This window comes from Diadema antillarum, unplaced genomic scaffold (genome assembly GCF_040938485.1).
Source record: "Diadema antillarum isolate AM-2024a unplaced genomic scaffold, OU_Dant_1.0 seq00001105_RagTag, whole genome shotgun sequence".
Taxonomy (NCBI): domain Eukaryota; kingdom Metazoa; phylum Echinodermata; class Echinoidea; order Diadematoida; family Diadematidae; genus Diadema; species Diadema antillarum.
In genome coordinates this window covers 49725-64972 of record NW_027271921.1, presented here as the reverse complement: position 1 = coordinate 64972, position 15248 = coordinate 49725, and the positions used below count along the sequence as shown (strand labels likewise).

The 15248-nt window shown below is 40.7% G+C and overlaps 1 protein-coding gene across 1 annotated transcript in view; it reads right to left on the bottom strand.

Annotated features, from left to right (window-relative positions):
* Positions 1-8881: 8881 nt before the first annotated feature.
* Positions 8882-15248, bottom strand: part of LOC139743772 (uncharacterized) — a 43342-nt gene continuing 36975 nt past the window's right edge. Inside the window, exons 28-31 of the mRNA XM_071654224.1 lie at positions 14578-14774; positions 13176-13254; positions 11189-11298; positions 8882-10233 (exon numbers count right to left, since the gene is read on the bottom strand). Of these exons, the coding sequence (XP_071510325.1) occupies positions 9621-10233; positions 11189-11298; positions 13176-13254; positions 14578-14774 (999 nt within the window). The 3' untranslated portion in view covers positions 8882-9620. The remainder of the gene's footprint in view (positions 10234-11188; positions 11299-13175; positions 13255-14577; positions 14775-15248) is intronic.

Here is a 15248-nt window from a genome sequence, read left to right as displayed (position 1 = left end):
GAACAATGTCGATGACATAGGAGCCTCACATATAATTCAGAAATGTAGCAGTGTAAGTCCATTACCATCCATTTGCTTAATTCACACATGTAGAATCTGCATGCCTTCTTTTGTTCTGCTTCCTTGAGCCCCAACTCATGCATTCTTATGGTGAGGCTGCCATGTCATCATCCTTGTTCACTGTAATTTGTTATAAATTTTGAAAACATTCTTATTCCTCATCCCAATCACTATAAATTCTGAAACTCTGCACTCAGTATAACTAATTTATTGTTCAGGTTTTTGAGTTTCTTCAGTTTGTCTCCCTCTACAAATGAAAATTTGTTAAGATCGCAACTACTGATCTGTAAATTAACAAACATGTCGGAAAAAATGAACCAGTGGGACTCGAACCTGTCATCTACTGCTTTCCGGGCAGCAACACTACCACCAGGCTGTGCCTGGTTGCCGGCAGTGACACGATGAACATGGAACAAATACCCAAGCTCCGAAATTCCGACATTGTTGTGTTAAGTAGTCCAAGGTGGACAAGGCATAGGATAAACGAAAGAAAGATATTATTGTTTGTTAATTTATATTATTGTTTTTTATGCCTCCGCAACGAAGTGGCCGGAGGCATTATGTTTTCGGGTCGTCCGTCCGTCCGTCCGTCCGTCCGTCCGTCCGTCCGTCCGTCCGTCCGTACGTCCGTACGTCCGTACGTCCGTACGTCCGTACGTCCGTCCGTCCCGTTTTGTTTTTGTCGATATCTCAAGAACCGTGTGGTGGTTTTACATCAAACTTGGTATGAGGGTATATCCTTGGGGGATAATACTTTGTGTGGATTTTAGGGTCACAGGGTCAAAGGTCAAAGGTCATAGGTTATTTTGTGAAGAAAAAAAAATTGAAATTTCATGTTTTTCTCCATATCTCGCAAATGGTTCAAGGTATCTTCATGGAACTTAGTATATATGCTTGTACCGGTGGGCAGTGATTATCTAGGGAAGTTGGGGGTCATGGGTCAAAGGTCAGGGGGGTCAAAGGTCAAGGTCAACTCCTCAAAATATCACTACTTTCCTTAAAATGCAATATGCCTGAAGGTTTTTTTTTTTTTTAAACTTGATGTATGGCATGTATTACCCAATATATATTTTTGGGGAAGTTTCTTGCCAAAAGGTCAAAGGTCAAAAGGTAAAAGGTCAAGTGAAAGTGCTAAATTGCACTTTTTCCTCCATATCTCGAAAGTAACTCAAGGTATCATCATGAAACTTACATATTTATGCATGTTCAACCTAACAGTGATTCTCTTTGGAACTGTGAGGTCAAAGGTCAAAGGCCAGGTTTAGATAATGCTATTTTCCCATTTGATACTGAAATTATACTTTTTCTCAATACCTTGAAAATTACTCAATGCATAAACTTATAAAAGGGTCAAAAGTCAAGTAAAAATCATCAGTTCCCCAAATACCTGCACTCTGACATTTTAATCATTCATCCAATTGAACCTAGTTCTAGGAAAGTGAACTTTCAGCACATTTGTGTCAAACCTGTCATTTTAATATTTTGCCAATTGTGTGAAACTGTCATCACACATTGTCAAGACATTGTACTATAGACCTATTAGGAGAACCATGCATTATGGCGGAGGCATATCAGTAGCCGTAGCGATATATCTAGTTAATTTACACATCAGCAGTTGCGATCTTAACAAATTTTCATTTGTAGAGGGAGACAAACTGAAGAAACTCAAAAACCTGAGCCTTCACCCCTCTGAACAATACAAGCATCTTTCTTTCATTTATCCTATGCCTTGTCCGCCTTTGACTACTTAACATAACAATGTAGGAATTTCGGAGCTTGGGTATTTGTTCCCATGTTCATCATGTCACTGCTGGCAACCAGGGACAGCCTGGTGGTAGTGTCACTGCCCGGAAAGCAGTAGATGACAGTTTTGAGTCCCACTGGTTCCTTTTTTCCGACATGTTTGTTAATTTACAGATCAGCAGTAGCAATCTTAACAAATTTTCATTTGTAGAGGGAGACAAACTGAAGAAACTCAAAAACCTGAGCCTTCACCCCTCTGAATAATATCTTTTTTTCATTTGATTTATTGTTGTTCAAATGTAAAAGTCTCAAAATCATCCGTATGTCTCTTTAAATTTGTTGAACTAAAAAATCAAATTTGACAGTTTTCCATTCTAATTCATCAATTACAAAAAACAACAAGTTTTTCAGAAACGAATAACAGAATATGACTGGTTATCTTGAACATACTGGTATTCCCGGTTGAAATCTCCTTCAAGAATGTGTGTGTGTAGGGCCTATGTGAGAGAAAGGCTTGTCACAGTGTGCATTCATACCTAGTATTACCAGCTCTATCTCCACAAACACAAACAAAACTGATGAACACTAGGTATTTAGTCATAGATGGCTTTATTCCATATACACCTTATATAGCAAACATATATAATTCATTCTTTCTTTTTATTCATAGCAAGGGCATGACTGATTACACATACATGTATTGCAAGACCTTCATGATGTTTGTTAAGCATACATGTTGCTTCAAAGGGTTTGGCATTTAGTGTTTTCTCTTCTTTTTTTAAGGTGAGGAATAGGATATATGAGCAATAATGCATTAAAAATAGTAAAGAGAATACTAATACTGAAATTGTGATAGTATTCTCCACATTTTTTCAATCAAATTGTGCAATTATCTTATTAATGAATGCTTATAAAGACCGAGAAATTACAGAATTGAATTGTAATGCAGAGTAGTTGTTAAAAATGTACTCCATTTCATCGATTTTGCAGTAACCCGTGCCTCTTTTGAAGGAAAAGAGGGAAATGATGGGTGATTTCACAATTGAAGGAATGCAGCTGCAGCAATATAAAAACTCACAGGGCGCCAGCAATGGACTATGCATTGATGCATTTCACTTTTGAAATGACACGCAAAGCCCCCGAGGCAAGATAAGGTCTGTAGCTTTTGATCATAATCTTTCTGGGCTGAGGACACGCTCAACATTACTAGATGAAAACATTTCGCCACTTAGCATGTCAAATTGCATGGCAAGGAAATGAAACAACTCTCTCTGCCTTATTTTGTAGCAATGTAATTATGCAAGATCACCATCACATTAATGTCTGACCTGTTGGTCCCCATCATAATACCCTCAGAATGCACAAGCATCCCACTTTTTTCTTCCACTTTTCACTAAAAACACTTGGTGAATGGCCAAATGATACATGACATTCTGTACACGACAGATGCACAAATATGTAGGCTTACAAAGCATTAATGAGGGACTAAAAAACATGAGGGCAGCACACGTCTTTATTAAAGAAAACCAACAATCTTACAGCCAACATACTGTATACACCATATATTTAGCGAGTCTACATTTTCGCGAATCGAGACTTCCTGGCGATTTCGCGAGTGGTTGAATTCGCGATCGTGGAGTCCTGCACTGAAAGGAGAAATGTATACGTGTACATCACAGTCATATCAGGATCAGAATCAATATTTTCCAGTGTTTTTAATTTCGCGAATAGCAGCTGACTCGCAAAATTCGCAAAAATAAACACCTCGCAAAATATTCAGCGTATACAGTACTCAAGCACAGCTGATAGTAATACTGTAAGCTGTGGAAGGAGAATCTAACCTGTCTGCATCCCTCTCATTGCACTGATAGCAAAGCAATAAATGAGTTGATTCACAAATCTACCATTTCCCATCTCTCTGTAAGGTGCAGATATGTTCTGCAAACCGACTGGGATGGCATTAATGCCAGGATACACTTGCAAATGTTTAAGGGGAGCTTCATTCCTCATTCCAATGAAGTGACACATGAATCGTGATATCAAATGAAGAATGGTGACATTTTAATGTAAAGAAGAACTGAAATGTACGAAACTGAAACTTTCAAAATTTCACATGGTTGCAACAAACAGTGATTTTGATCACATCTGCATACCCCTCATGTAAATCAGGTTTGGCAAATAAGTCATGACATCACAATACTAACTTTGTTTGATTTTATGTTTAAGGGTCAACTTAAACATGGGAAGGAGTTTGCCCCCCCCCCCCCCCCCCATTTCTCTTTCTTCTTTCTTTTTAGATGTCGACCAGAAGAACAAAAAAAAAAAAATGCAATTTACTAACCCTCGCAACTACAATGTAAGTACACACTTGGACCATTTCTCATCATATTCATATACTGGTTCCATTGTACACTTCAGACTATTGCCTAACAGTGTTAATCTGGTAAAATTGCTCTCTGGTTTATTAACTAGTAATTCTTTGGAAATTCATTATCATTCATTCGTCCAGAATTCATACCAGTTTGTGCCCCACCCAATGAATGTATCCAATGGGACTTGAAGAATAGATTCCGAACACATGGAAATATCATTTGTTTCAACACGGCTCCACTGACAAAAGCAGACAAGACGACTTACTATATTTTAGGTCTGCTGCACTTGAGAATCCCATTTCTGGAATATTTCAGAATTATCTTTTATTTCACAGTGGTCACAGATTTCACACACTACCTATGGCTAGGCCAAGGAAAAGCTACAACAAAAATCACTGGAAGACCAACACATTTTTGATCAAATAATTGCAAAGAAGCGATATCTCTAAATATCACTGTATCACATACCTCAAGCTGAGAAGGGATCTATTTCAGAACATTTTCTCCGAGTTGATTTAGATTTGATTATAGCAATGGCTGATTCACCAAATCTCATACAATGTGTGGACTGTAAGCAATTCCTTTGCAATACAGCCATTGACCAGAATTTGGCAGCTTTTATAAAAATAAAGTGACAAGATCACATTCTAGTGATGTCAAATATGCTATAACTTATCCTTTAAAAAAAAAAAAGAATAATGAAGTGGGAAAGAGTCTGGTGTGAGTCAAACATGAAGCTGATGGTAAGACCTTGGTGAGGGCAGGGTGATGCTGGGATGGGACCGGAGTGGGATGAGGTCAGGGTGAGGTCAGGTTGAGGCCGGGTTGAGGCTGGAGTGAGGTCGGGATGAGGAGGGTTTGGCTGGGTTTAGGCTGAGTCGAGACTGGAGTGAGGCCAGGGTGAGGCCAGTGTGGGGCCAGTGTGGGACCAGTGTGGGACCAGTGTGAGGCTTGAGTGGGGATGAGGTTGGGGTGGTGTGATGCTGGGATGAGGCCAAGGTGAGGCCAAAGTGACGCTGGAGTGAGGCCGGAGTGAGCCCAGTGTGAGGCTGGGGTGAGGCAGGGGTAAGCCCCATGTGAGGCTGGGGTGAGGCAGGGGTAAGCCCAGAGTGAGGCTGGGGTGAGGCCGGGGTGAGGCCGGAGTGAGGCAGGGTTGAGGCTGGGGTGAGGCTGGAGTGAGGCAGGGTTGAGGCTGGGGTGAGGTCGGAGTGAGGCTAGTGTTAAGCTGGGAAGGAGCCAGAGTGAGGACGGAACGGGGACAAGGTGGGGACGGAGTGAGGTGGGGACGGAGTGAGGCTGGTGTGAGGCCAGCGTGAGGCCAGGCTTGGGTGAAGCCAGGATGGGGCCGGGGTGATGCCTGAGTGGGGCCGGGGTGATGCCTGAGTGAGGCTGGTGCGAGGCCAGGGTGAGGCTGGGTTAGGCCAGTGTGGGGCTGGGGGTGAGGCAGGGGCGAGGACTGACGAAGCAAGTGTAAGGAAGTGGATGAGGCCAAATTAGTTCCAGCTTGAGGCCAGTATGAGGTTTGCTATGACTTTGTGACTAAGGAAATCCATGGAGTTCAGACTCTCACTCCCTTGTGACATTTACACATTACCATAAAAACATAGCAAAGCTTTACACCGGGCACATACTATAGAGCCTGTAGACCAACCACAGAGCAATTACCACACCTACAACTTGACAGTAGTGACAAAATTTCATGGGTTTCACAGGAGTCAAGTCACCTTAAAGTCACAATCTTCACAGAAGTTGTTAACTTTGATAAGGTTTGATAACTAGAATGCCACATCATCCTTGTGACATGTGTAGCCAATACATCTGGAGACAATATGAACAGGAATATAAACACATCTCGGTACTCATAGAGAAACATTTCAAAACACCTTCTGTTCCCTGCATAGCATTTACAAACACTTTCACATGAAGAGCTAGAAAAACAAGAGAACTTATAAAATTTACTTTCTGACAACACCGTCACTTTTGGGGGGAAACGTAGCAAAATATCAGCATGAAGTAGCACCAGTATTCTTGTTCTTAAATTTACAAAGACCTTTAGCAAAACGCAGTCCCTAGGATCGCCAATTAATAGTGAGACTGCAAATATATACTACTAACCAGGCACAGCAGTGCTTAACATGGAGAGTTTTCACACTTTCTAAACAACTCGTTTGTCATTACATTTCTGAAATGCATATCTTAGTTTGTTTAGAGGAACCAAGCATGTAGACAAATAAATGCAGAAATGAATCTCCTCAAAGACCACCGACTACAAATGACATTCCACACAAGAGCTTTTTTCACAAAACTTTGACTCGTTAATCAAACTCGCAACTCTCAATACACTTTCACATGCAAGAGCATGTTCTTACAAGCATGCACCTCAGCAGAGTGAATAGACCTAGCTGGCTCCACCACCTCAATCAGGTTTTACCGCTCTAACTTATTTGGCCAGTATTTGCACACCAAGAATCTAGCACGACTTGATTGAAAACCCATCGAGAGCACTAATGGCCAAACATACCTTGTGTCAAGTCAAGTTTGCATTCAGATTACGAAAAAAAAAAATCCCTTGATTTGTATGAAGAAGTAAGTTTACAAAGATGCTTACAACAAGTTCTTTGTGAGTGTGAAAGCCCTCCAAGCTTGCTGGCAGGCTGCTGCAGAGTCCGCTGCAGAGAGGAAATAATATGCTGTGTCATGTACGCCAAAGTAATGACGACTTTTCAGATGAGCATTTATGCTATGAATATCTATCTAGCACACAATACTCTGCATCAATGCCTTCACTTAATCTGGAAGCAACAAAATGACTCATTTTTTCTTACTTCTAATACTGTCCTCTTATTAAATGAATAGTTTGGAATACTCGCGTATTCAAATACATTTATATTTCAAGACATGTGACCTACTACTGAGTCTTCATTTCAGCAGTTGAAACATACTTAATTTTCTATATATCATGCATCACAACACCGGCTCCTTGACCAATGGGTGGGGCTAACAATCTACCTCAATGCATTCATTTCATCTTTGCATCATAGCTGACAGGAAGGACGATCTGTTGAGATATGCCACATAGTGTGTATATCATAAAAATTATACTAATCTCTCTAGTTTATAGAGCAGTATTATCAACAGAAATACACACATCATACGTGCTAACCCTGCTGGAGCTCAGTTGATGGGAGCAAATGGGGAGGAAGGTCAAGTGAAAAAACTGGTATTTTCAGCAATCTCCCACACGTCACTATCAACAGACTTCTCAAAAGATTTGAGCACGAGGCGTAGATATCTCCAAAAACCAGTAGACATGTTCCTCTCAATAGAAACGAATTGCAGGAATGCACTCATTATGGTGGGGGGGGGGGGGGGGGGGGGGGGGGCGGTGTCAAAGTCAAACTGCAAGAAGGGTTGTTTTCTTTTCCTGTATACTGTCCACGTGAGATTGCCAGCAATGTCTACAAGGGATTTATTGACTAATGGAATCCGCACATGAAGTGTGTGTGTTGACACAAAAATTCTAACATCATCAAAATTCTTGCGCAGACATTTTATAAGCACTCTCCCATGTTTGCTCCCCTGGCTCCTTTCCCCAATCTGACGAGCACCTGCTGATTTCATTTGTATCCTTGATACCGTCATAATATGATTTCAGTAATATACCATTTATCAAGACAACTGATTTACGAACGACACCAAATAAAAAGAATTAAAACACAAATATCACCAACATATTGATTGCTCATATTCTAATAAAAATTTGAGCACTGATTTGGAGTTTTCACCTCTTGCTATATTGGCGACAATGTGTCATCTTCACGAACGATGCAGATGAAGTGACTTTGTACCTGCAGTTTGACTGAGATAGATGTTTAGATCTGTCTGTCACTTTTCGTCAATGTGTAATTCATGATCAAGGTTGGCATGGAAGCGTGAGAATGGATGATACACCTTGACAACTCTAGTGCATGTGCCATCACGAAGCTAGAAAACACATTTCAGGTCATCACATTACAAACTTGGCATATTGATTCCACAAAAGTGGGTTTACTATCTATAATATTAGACTTGGTATTCTGTCAAATCAAGTAAGCCCTTATCACATGTACCCACATAATGAGCACCCATAATTGGAAGTAGCGGCCATATTTAATTGATCATGATGTCAGGTGACCAAAATTTCTTGGTAACTGCATATTGGAATAGTGATGATGAAAATAACGTGACAAATATTAATGGGCAATCAATCAATAATAAAATTAAAAGAGGCATACTGTGATAAAGGAGTGGATTTGGTCAGGATGTCTTAATGGCTTAATGACTGTGATAACGTGACTGGTGTCATTAAAGATGAGACAGTTACGAGGACATCCATGAGGATAATTGCGATACGGATCATGAGGATGATACTGACAATGGTTCATCCAATGATGTCGATGATGACGTCTGCATTGATATCAATGGTGGTGGTTGGCAATTACAATTGTAAGATGATATTGATGATGATGATGATGATGATGATGATGATGATGATGATGGTGAAGGTGATGATGGTGATGATGGTGATGATGATGATGATGATGATAATGATGATGATGATGATGATGATGGCTGAATGTTTGAAATGATGCCAATGGCTGTGGTGGTGGTGATGATGATGCTATTGATCCTGGTAATAAGAAGTCTTATAAATCATGATCCTTGGAAATAAAAAAACAAAACAAAACAAAAGAAATGAAATAAATATGGCCGCCAGTCATATTTTGATCAAGATGAGACTGCAATACTGCCCTCCCATTTTATCAAAAGATTAGGTCTGGAGAACTTCTGGTAGCTTACGAAGGCAAAATCATTAATTTGACAAACACTGCATGTGAAAATCTTGTTGATAGCACAGCCAGCAATGCAATAGCTCATGTGAGACCTTCTATTAATGCCTTTCGATCAAGATAAAGTGCAATACTGATGGTGAAACTACCCTCAAATAATGGGATGGGAATGATCTACATCCCTCAAAACATGAAGACTAAAGGTTTGCTTTAAACAACCAGCCTGTATATGGTATGAGCAGTTGCCTGCCAGCACTCCTCTCGAAGAAAATACTGATGGGAATGCTACTCTAGATTTGCCTACCGAAAGCTAACAAAATATATTTCTTGTGTTGGCGGCAAGAACCTAAAACAAAAAATAATAAAATAATAAAATAATAATAATAATAATAATAAAGAATAGCGAGCTCATTACATCACACTTTGACAAATCCTGAAAGAAACATGGCAAGTTATTCTATGGAAGAGCATGATGCATTTACATTGAATATCTCTCGTGCACAGTTGGCATAAAAAATATGCAACTATATCAAACTTTTCTTATATTTACAAACAGATAGATATATGCATGATGTATATTGACATGCTGAGCAGTGGGGAATTCTTTCTTTTTGCCCTACCGCTCTTTTTGGTACGCTAATATTGCACTGTGTATACATTGGGGACACGCCCCGACAAGCATGCAGTCACCCTCCTCGGTGTACATAGCCTCCAGAGCCTTTTGGGTGATGGGGAGTGGGGTGGGCAGGGATTCCATGGCACTGCCCCACGTGGACAGCACCTGTCGCTTCAAGTCCTGGCGCTGGTAGTGGTGTCCACAGGTGAATACAACGCAGTCCAGTGCCCCCCTGCTGACCGCCCCGCCGTCCTGCGGGCTGGGCGGAACTAACGCCCCCAGCTCCTTCCCGGACAGTTTGACGCAGCGCTTGGCCAGCACGTCCTTGCGCAGGTTGAAGAGAATCTCGCGCCACAGCTTCTCCGCCGACACGCTTCCGTACGAGGCGGCAGCCTCCTCCAACCCAACCCTGTTGAGGGCACCGCTGGGGCCCCGTATGAAGGCAGACAGCGTCCTGTCGAGGTCACCAAGGGGCCTGCTTGAGATGGTGTCCACCATGCGGCTGGTGATCTGCAAACAGAAGCCAGGGCTGAAACGATCCAGGAATGCCGGTGGGATGAGGTAGTCTGGACTCTGGTCTGACTGGAGCATCTTGCCATCTTCAGGACTCAGGCTATATCAGGGAAATCAGACAAATTCTTTCTAAATCCATTCTATGTACACAACACCTGTGAATAGAATTATCCTTGCCACAAATTCAAAATGAACTTGAACTTGAACTTACATTTATTTGGCCAGTGTTACTAACACATTGACACTGGATAGCTTAAAATTTGGCTTCCCAATACATACAAGACTCCTTTGTGAGTTATTATTATGAAGATTACATATTGACCACATAAACTCACATAAAAGAGATAACAATTTGAAGGATTTAATGTTGAAAGAAGAATGCAGAGGAATTTTTAATCCTCCCAAATTAAAGATAAAACTTCCAGGTGAAGTCTTTATACAAGACTGTGACACATCATACCGGTATCAAAATATGAATTCAGAGGATATTTAAACAGATTTCTAAAATTACTTCATTCATTTTCACACCATTGCTCCGGTGCACAGTGCCGTGTCTTAATGATAATCTGTTAACAGCTAGGGCTAAAAAGAGACCAAGCAGATAGACAGCCCACTGCTCCTAGTCACTCAATATCACAGACACTTCATTGTAATACCCTACAATAACCTACACAATACACTACACTTCATTACACTACACTTCATTACACTATACTGCACTACACTACACTTTATCAACCTTAGCTTCACTAACACTACACTTAACCAGCCTTAGCGGCACTAAACTACATTACACTATTCTATACTAGAATGCACGACACTACAGTTAACCTACATGTACCTATTATGCACTATACTTGTCTACAGTAGACAAAACTGCACTACACTACAATGCACGACACTACACTTAATTACCCTAAGCTACACAATACATCACACTACACCGCAGCCTGATGCTCCCTACACATTCCATCTACACTACAAAACTGAACATCACTCCCCTTCATAATCATTCAGATTAAGAGCTTGTGAAGAAAGAGTATCGGATGCTGTACCTGAAGAGCAGGCTGCTCAGTGGCTGCACCAACTGGTCCAGGTGAGGTAGAAGGAGGGACTCCAAAACATCCATGCTGAGGTCGTCATGACAACACCAAAACTGGAAGATCTGTTAAAAACAGGGCAAAACTCAAGAGCTTCAGTATGACAGAAATCTTTATTTCAATACAACCCTGCAGCAATACAGTCTGTGACGAAATGTATAACAAGTACTGTAAAGTGGAAATTCTCCCAGTGTTGGAATTTTCACCCAACCAGAAAGTAGTACAAAAACTAAAAGCACATAAATATTTCTGCTTGCCATGTATTCCAGTAGGTGATGTCTTGATTCCATGGAAGTAAAAACGCACAAAATTTTCGTGCATTTCATGCAACCAGAAACTAGTAGGAAAAATAAAAGCACACTAATATTTTTGCTTGCCATATGTTTAACCCTATTTTAACTGGGGGGGGGTAAATTGACCCCTCTCGACATTTCGCGCCACGATTCCGCAACGCACAAAGATTTCGCTGCGTCGTTTCATGACTTTTTTCATTGAAGTCTCCCGCATATTTTGAGACCAAATTTGCGACGTCCGGGTACACTGTTCTGAAGTTACATAATGTTTTGCATATGCATGTCAACCCAAAAACAGCTCAAATTCATGATAACATGTGCAAATCCAATGCAAATTGTGTTTTTTGGTTAAATTGATACAAATTAGATTATTTCAACTTCTAACCATTGAAATTAATCAATTCTAATGTAGATAAGCTTGAAAAAGTGCCTGCAACAAATTTTGGCAAAAAAACTATAGAAAACAAAAGGTCGTCAAAAAACAATGAAATACATAAGAAATTAACAAAACAATAAAAAACAAAAGAAACAGATTTTGATTGTGCTATTTTTTTACAAGAAGATTGTTCGATGTGTCTTGAGGAACTCTGACACAAAAATTTAGCAATCCTTCAGTCTTTTTAATGGAGTTATAGGTGAAAATATGATTTCATGCGTAAATTTGCATATTTACTGAAAATAGAAAATCAAAATTTTTCTATTGTATGACCATGTAATCTTGTAGTTGATACCCGGCTCTATGTTCAGGCAAAATTTTGCGGCGATTGCGCGATCGGCGGCCGAGATCTGAAGGGGGGGGGGGTGTCAAATTGACCCCCCCCCCCCCCCCCCAAGTAAAAACTTGGTCTAAAATAGCCCAGTTAAAATAGGGTTAAGTAGTTGATGTCTTGATTCCGCAGAATTAAAAACACGCGAAATTCACCTTACCTGGCCGAGCATGAAAAATTACTTGTGTGTAAATATCCACTTTTACAGTAGTTTACTTTGTTACGTATCAAACATGCATCAACTTAAGGATTTACTGTGATGCCGTCCTGCCAAGACTTGAACACATTTGCACAGAAACAGAACTTGAGATCCCATTCTAGGGTGTATGCAAGGCGAATCCAAGATGCAACTTTTGTGTAGAAAAGGTGTATTCAAGGTGTAAATAAGCACATCGAGGGTGTTGTCTTCTATGTAGACAACTTTCTGACAAATTAGACCAGCTATTTCAATAATTTGCAGCTGTGCGTCTACAAAAACAACACACTAAAAGTAATTTTGGTATAGGTATGTGTAAATTTGGAAGTGCAAAAAATACCTCATGATTAAGTCACTATCAAATAATTCTCATCAACCTGTGTAATAACAACAGCAGCTACTTGTCAATGTAGCACTCATCGAAATGCAACCCACAAAGCATCAAGGTGATGAGTGCAATTAATCAAAGCCTACACATTTCCTGTCAGCACCCAGGGGCATCGTTACAAAGTCCGCTCATAATTACGACCGCAAATGATTGGCTGCTGTTGCCAAAGCCTCAAGCCCGTATATGTCAACACACTGGGTAAAACACTCCACAGGGAACAATCTCATTATTTGAGGTGTCAGTACTCTTGCCACACGCCACAAAGTGAGAGAGTAAAAAAAAAATGTAAGAATCAAACCTGTATCAAGAGCTGTTTTCCAATCTCCATGACAGCAGCGGTGCTCCCGTTCGTGGCACGCGCTCTCTCCAGAGCCAGTCTGTTATTAAAACAGATATGTACCAGAGATTGGAGACAAAGCATATTGAGAAACACTTATCATCCATAGAAAAGTCCTACAACAGAAGAGCAATATAGTTCAGCCAGTAGCAAATGTGCATCCTTTCCCATTGACTTGCATGAAAATAAAATAAAAGTTTGTAGATGTTATCATTTATCATTAGAGATCTGTTGACATGTTCATTGGAAACTGATATTAAATGTTTTATTGTCTCGTAGATCAGAGGTAATGCTGTTACATACAATGTAGATGTTGCTTAAATCATTGCCACATGCCAACTCAAAGTCACAATGAAAACACCACACACTGTTGTGAGTTGCTTCACAAATCTTCAGCATTACACGGCTCTTGCCAGGGATAACAAAAACACAACCAAGAACACAACAAAACAAAACAAAATAAAGCACAAGAAACCACTAAAAACAAAAGCAGAATGAAATATTGCAAACACTTGACATGAAAATAAAAATCTTTGATATGGTGGCTACTTCAAGCACGGCATGAAACAGAACATACAATGACGAAATTAGCACTCAACGAGGTGAATCACCCACAACATTGGACAATTCTAGTGAAGACTCTCAGTTTATCAGATCAGCTGTGCGTCAAGGTTCACATCAGAAATGTCCAAATTGTATTGACTATCACTGAATATAACTCTTTTCATGCAAATGAAAAATCCATCTCCAATAATCTCCATCCATCATAGAATTTGGTCACTCGGTGCTTACCTCTTTATGTGCCATGGTATAAACCCCCTGTGTGCCACATTATTCTGAGACTGCAACACAGTCATGCTTTGGGAAAAGGTTCTGTTTTTCAAATCTATGAAGCTTATAGATTTTTGTTACCCTGGACATTATAAAGCGTAACATTGGAGAAGAAATGCCATGCTTTGTTTTTGATGTAAACTGTACGACAAATCTGTGATTGCTTTAACCAGTACCTACATTATTGTAAAGGCATGATTTTTTGCACACAAAACAGTAACAGAAACTTAGAATTTACTTGCAAATCCAGGAGGGAACAGCCACTGATTGTCAGATCACCACATAAAATACAAGCTACATTTGAAAGGAATGGAGTCGCAAGAAATGCGTTCATTGTACTGCGGCATTTGGCAATTTATCAATCGGTTTGGGCGGGTTTGTGCGTTTGAGCAGAATATGCGAAGTTGGCATGCCGTCGACTGAGTCGGGCGTGCGAACGTGGCACATAAAGAGTTAACTTGAAGATCATACTAACAAAATAAATATGGACAAAAATATGATTTACATGTGAACATTTAGCCTTGAAACATACCTGAGATGTTTGCTGATGGTGTTGGCAACTTTCTCCTGATGTGCCTGGTGATCAGTTCTCAGCCCTGCCTCCACATCTCTGAGACTGTAGCCCAAGGCCTGAATGTGATCACCACTCATCTGGCTCAGCTCAGCTGCAATGTGCCAGTCCTCCACACTCACCGCGTGGTGGAGAATGGTGCTATGGCTGAAAAAGGCCTGAAGGAGGAAGTGGGTATTGCATCAGTATAAGCGAGAGATGTGACACCAGTCTCTACTAATATCAGCACTGTGCTGATGCTTCACATTCCTTCACTAATGAGTAAGAATACTCCAATCAAGCATTTGTTTAATGGGAGATCCCCATTCCATGAACATGCGCACGATATTATGTGCACGTAAGCATACATCACAAGTTCAAAGGGCAACGTCCCTTAGGGCGGACGTCCACTTAGGCGCGGACAAGCCCCGGAAGGGTTGCGGAAGCAAATTTTGTCATTTCGGCATCCTGTCCGCGACAGACGCGGAATAACTTTGTGAATCGGCTTGTCCTAGGACATTCCTAGGACAGTCCGCGGACTGTCCGCGGACTGTCCGCGGACTGACTGCGGATATTCCTAGGAATCACTCCGGAAGAGCGCGAAATACCTCGGAATATGCTAATCGTAGCCGGGCAGCGCGGAAACATTTAGG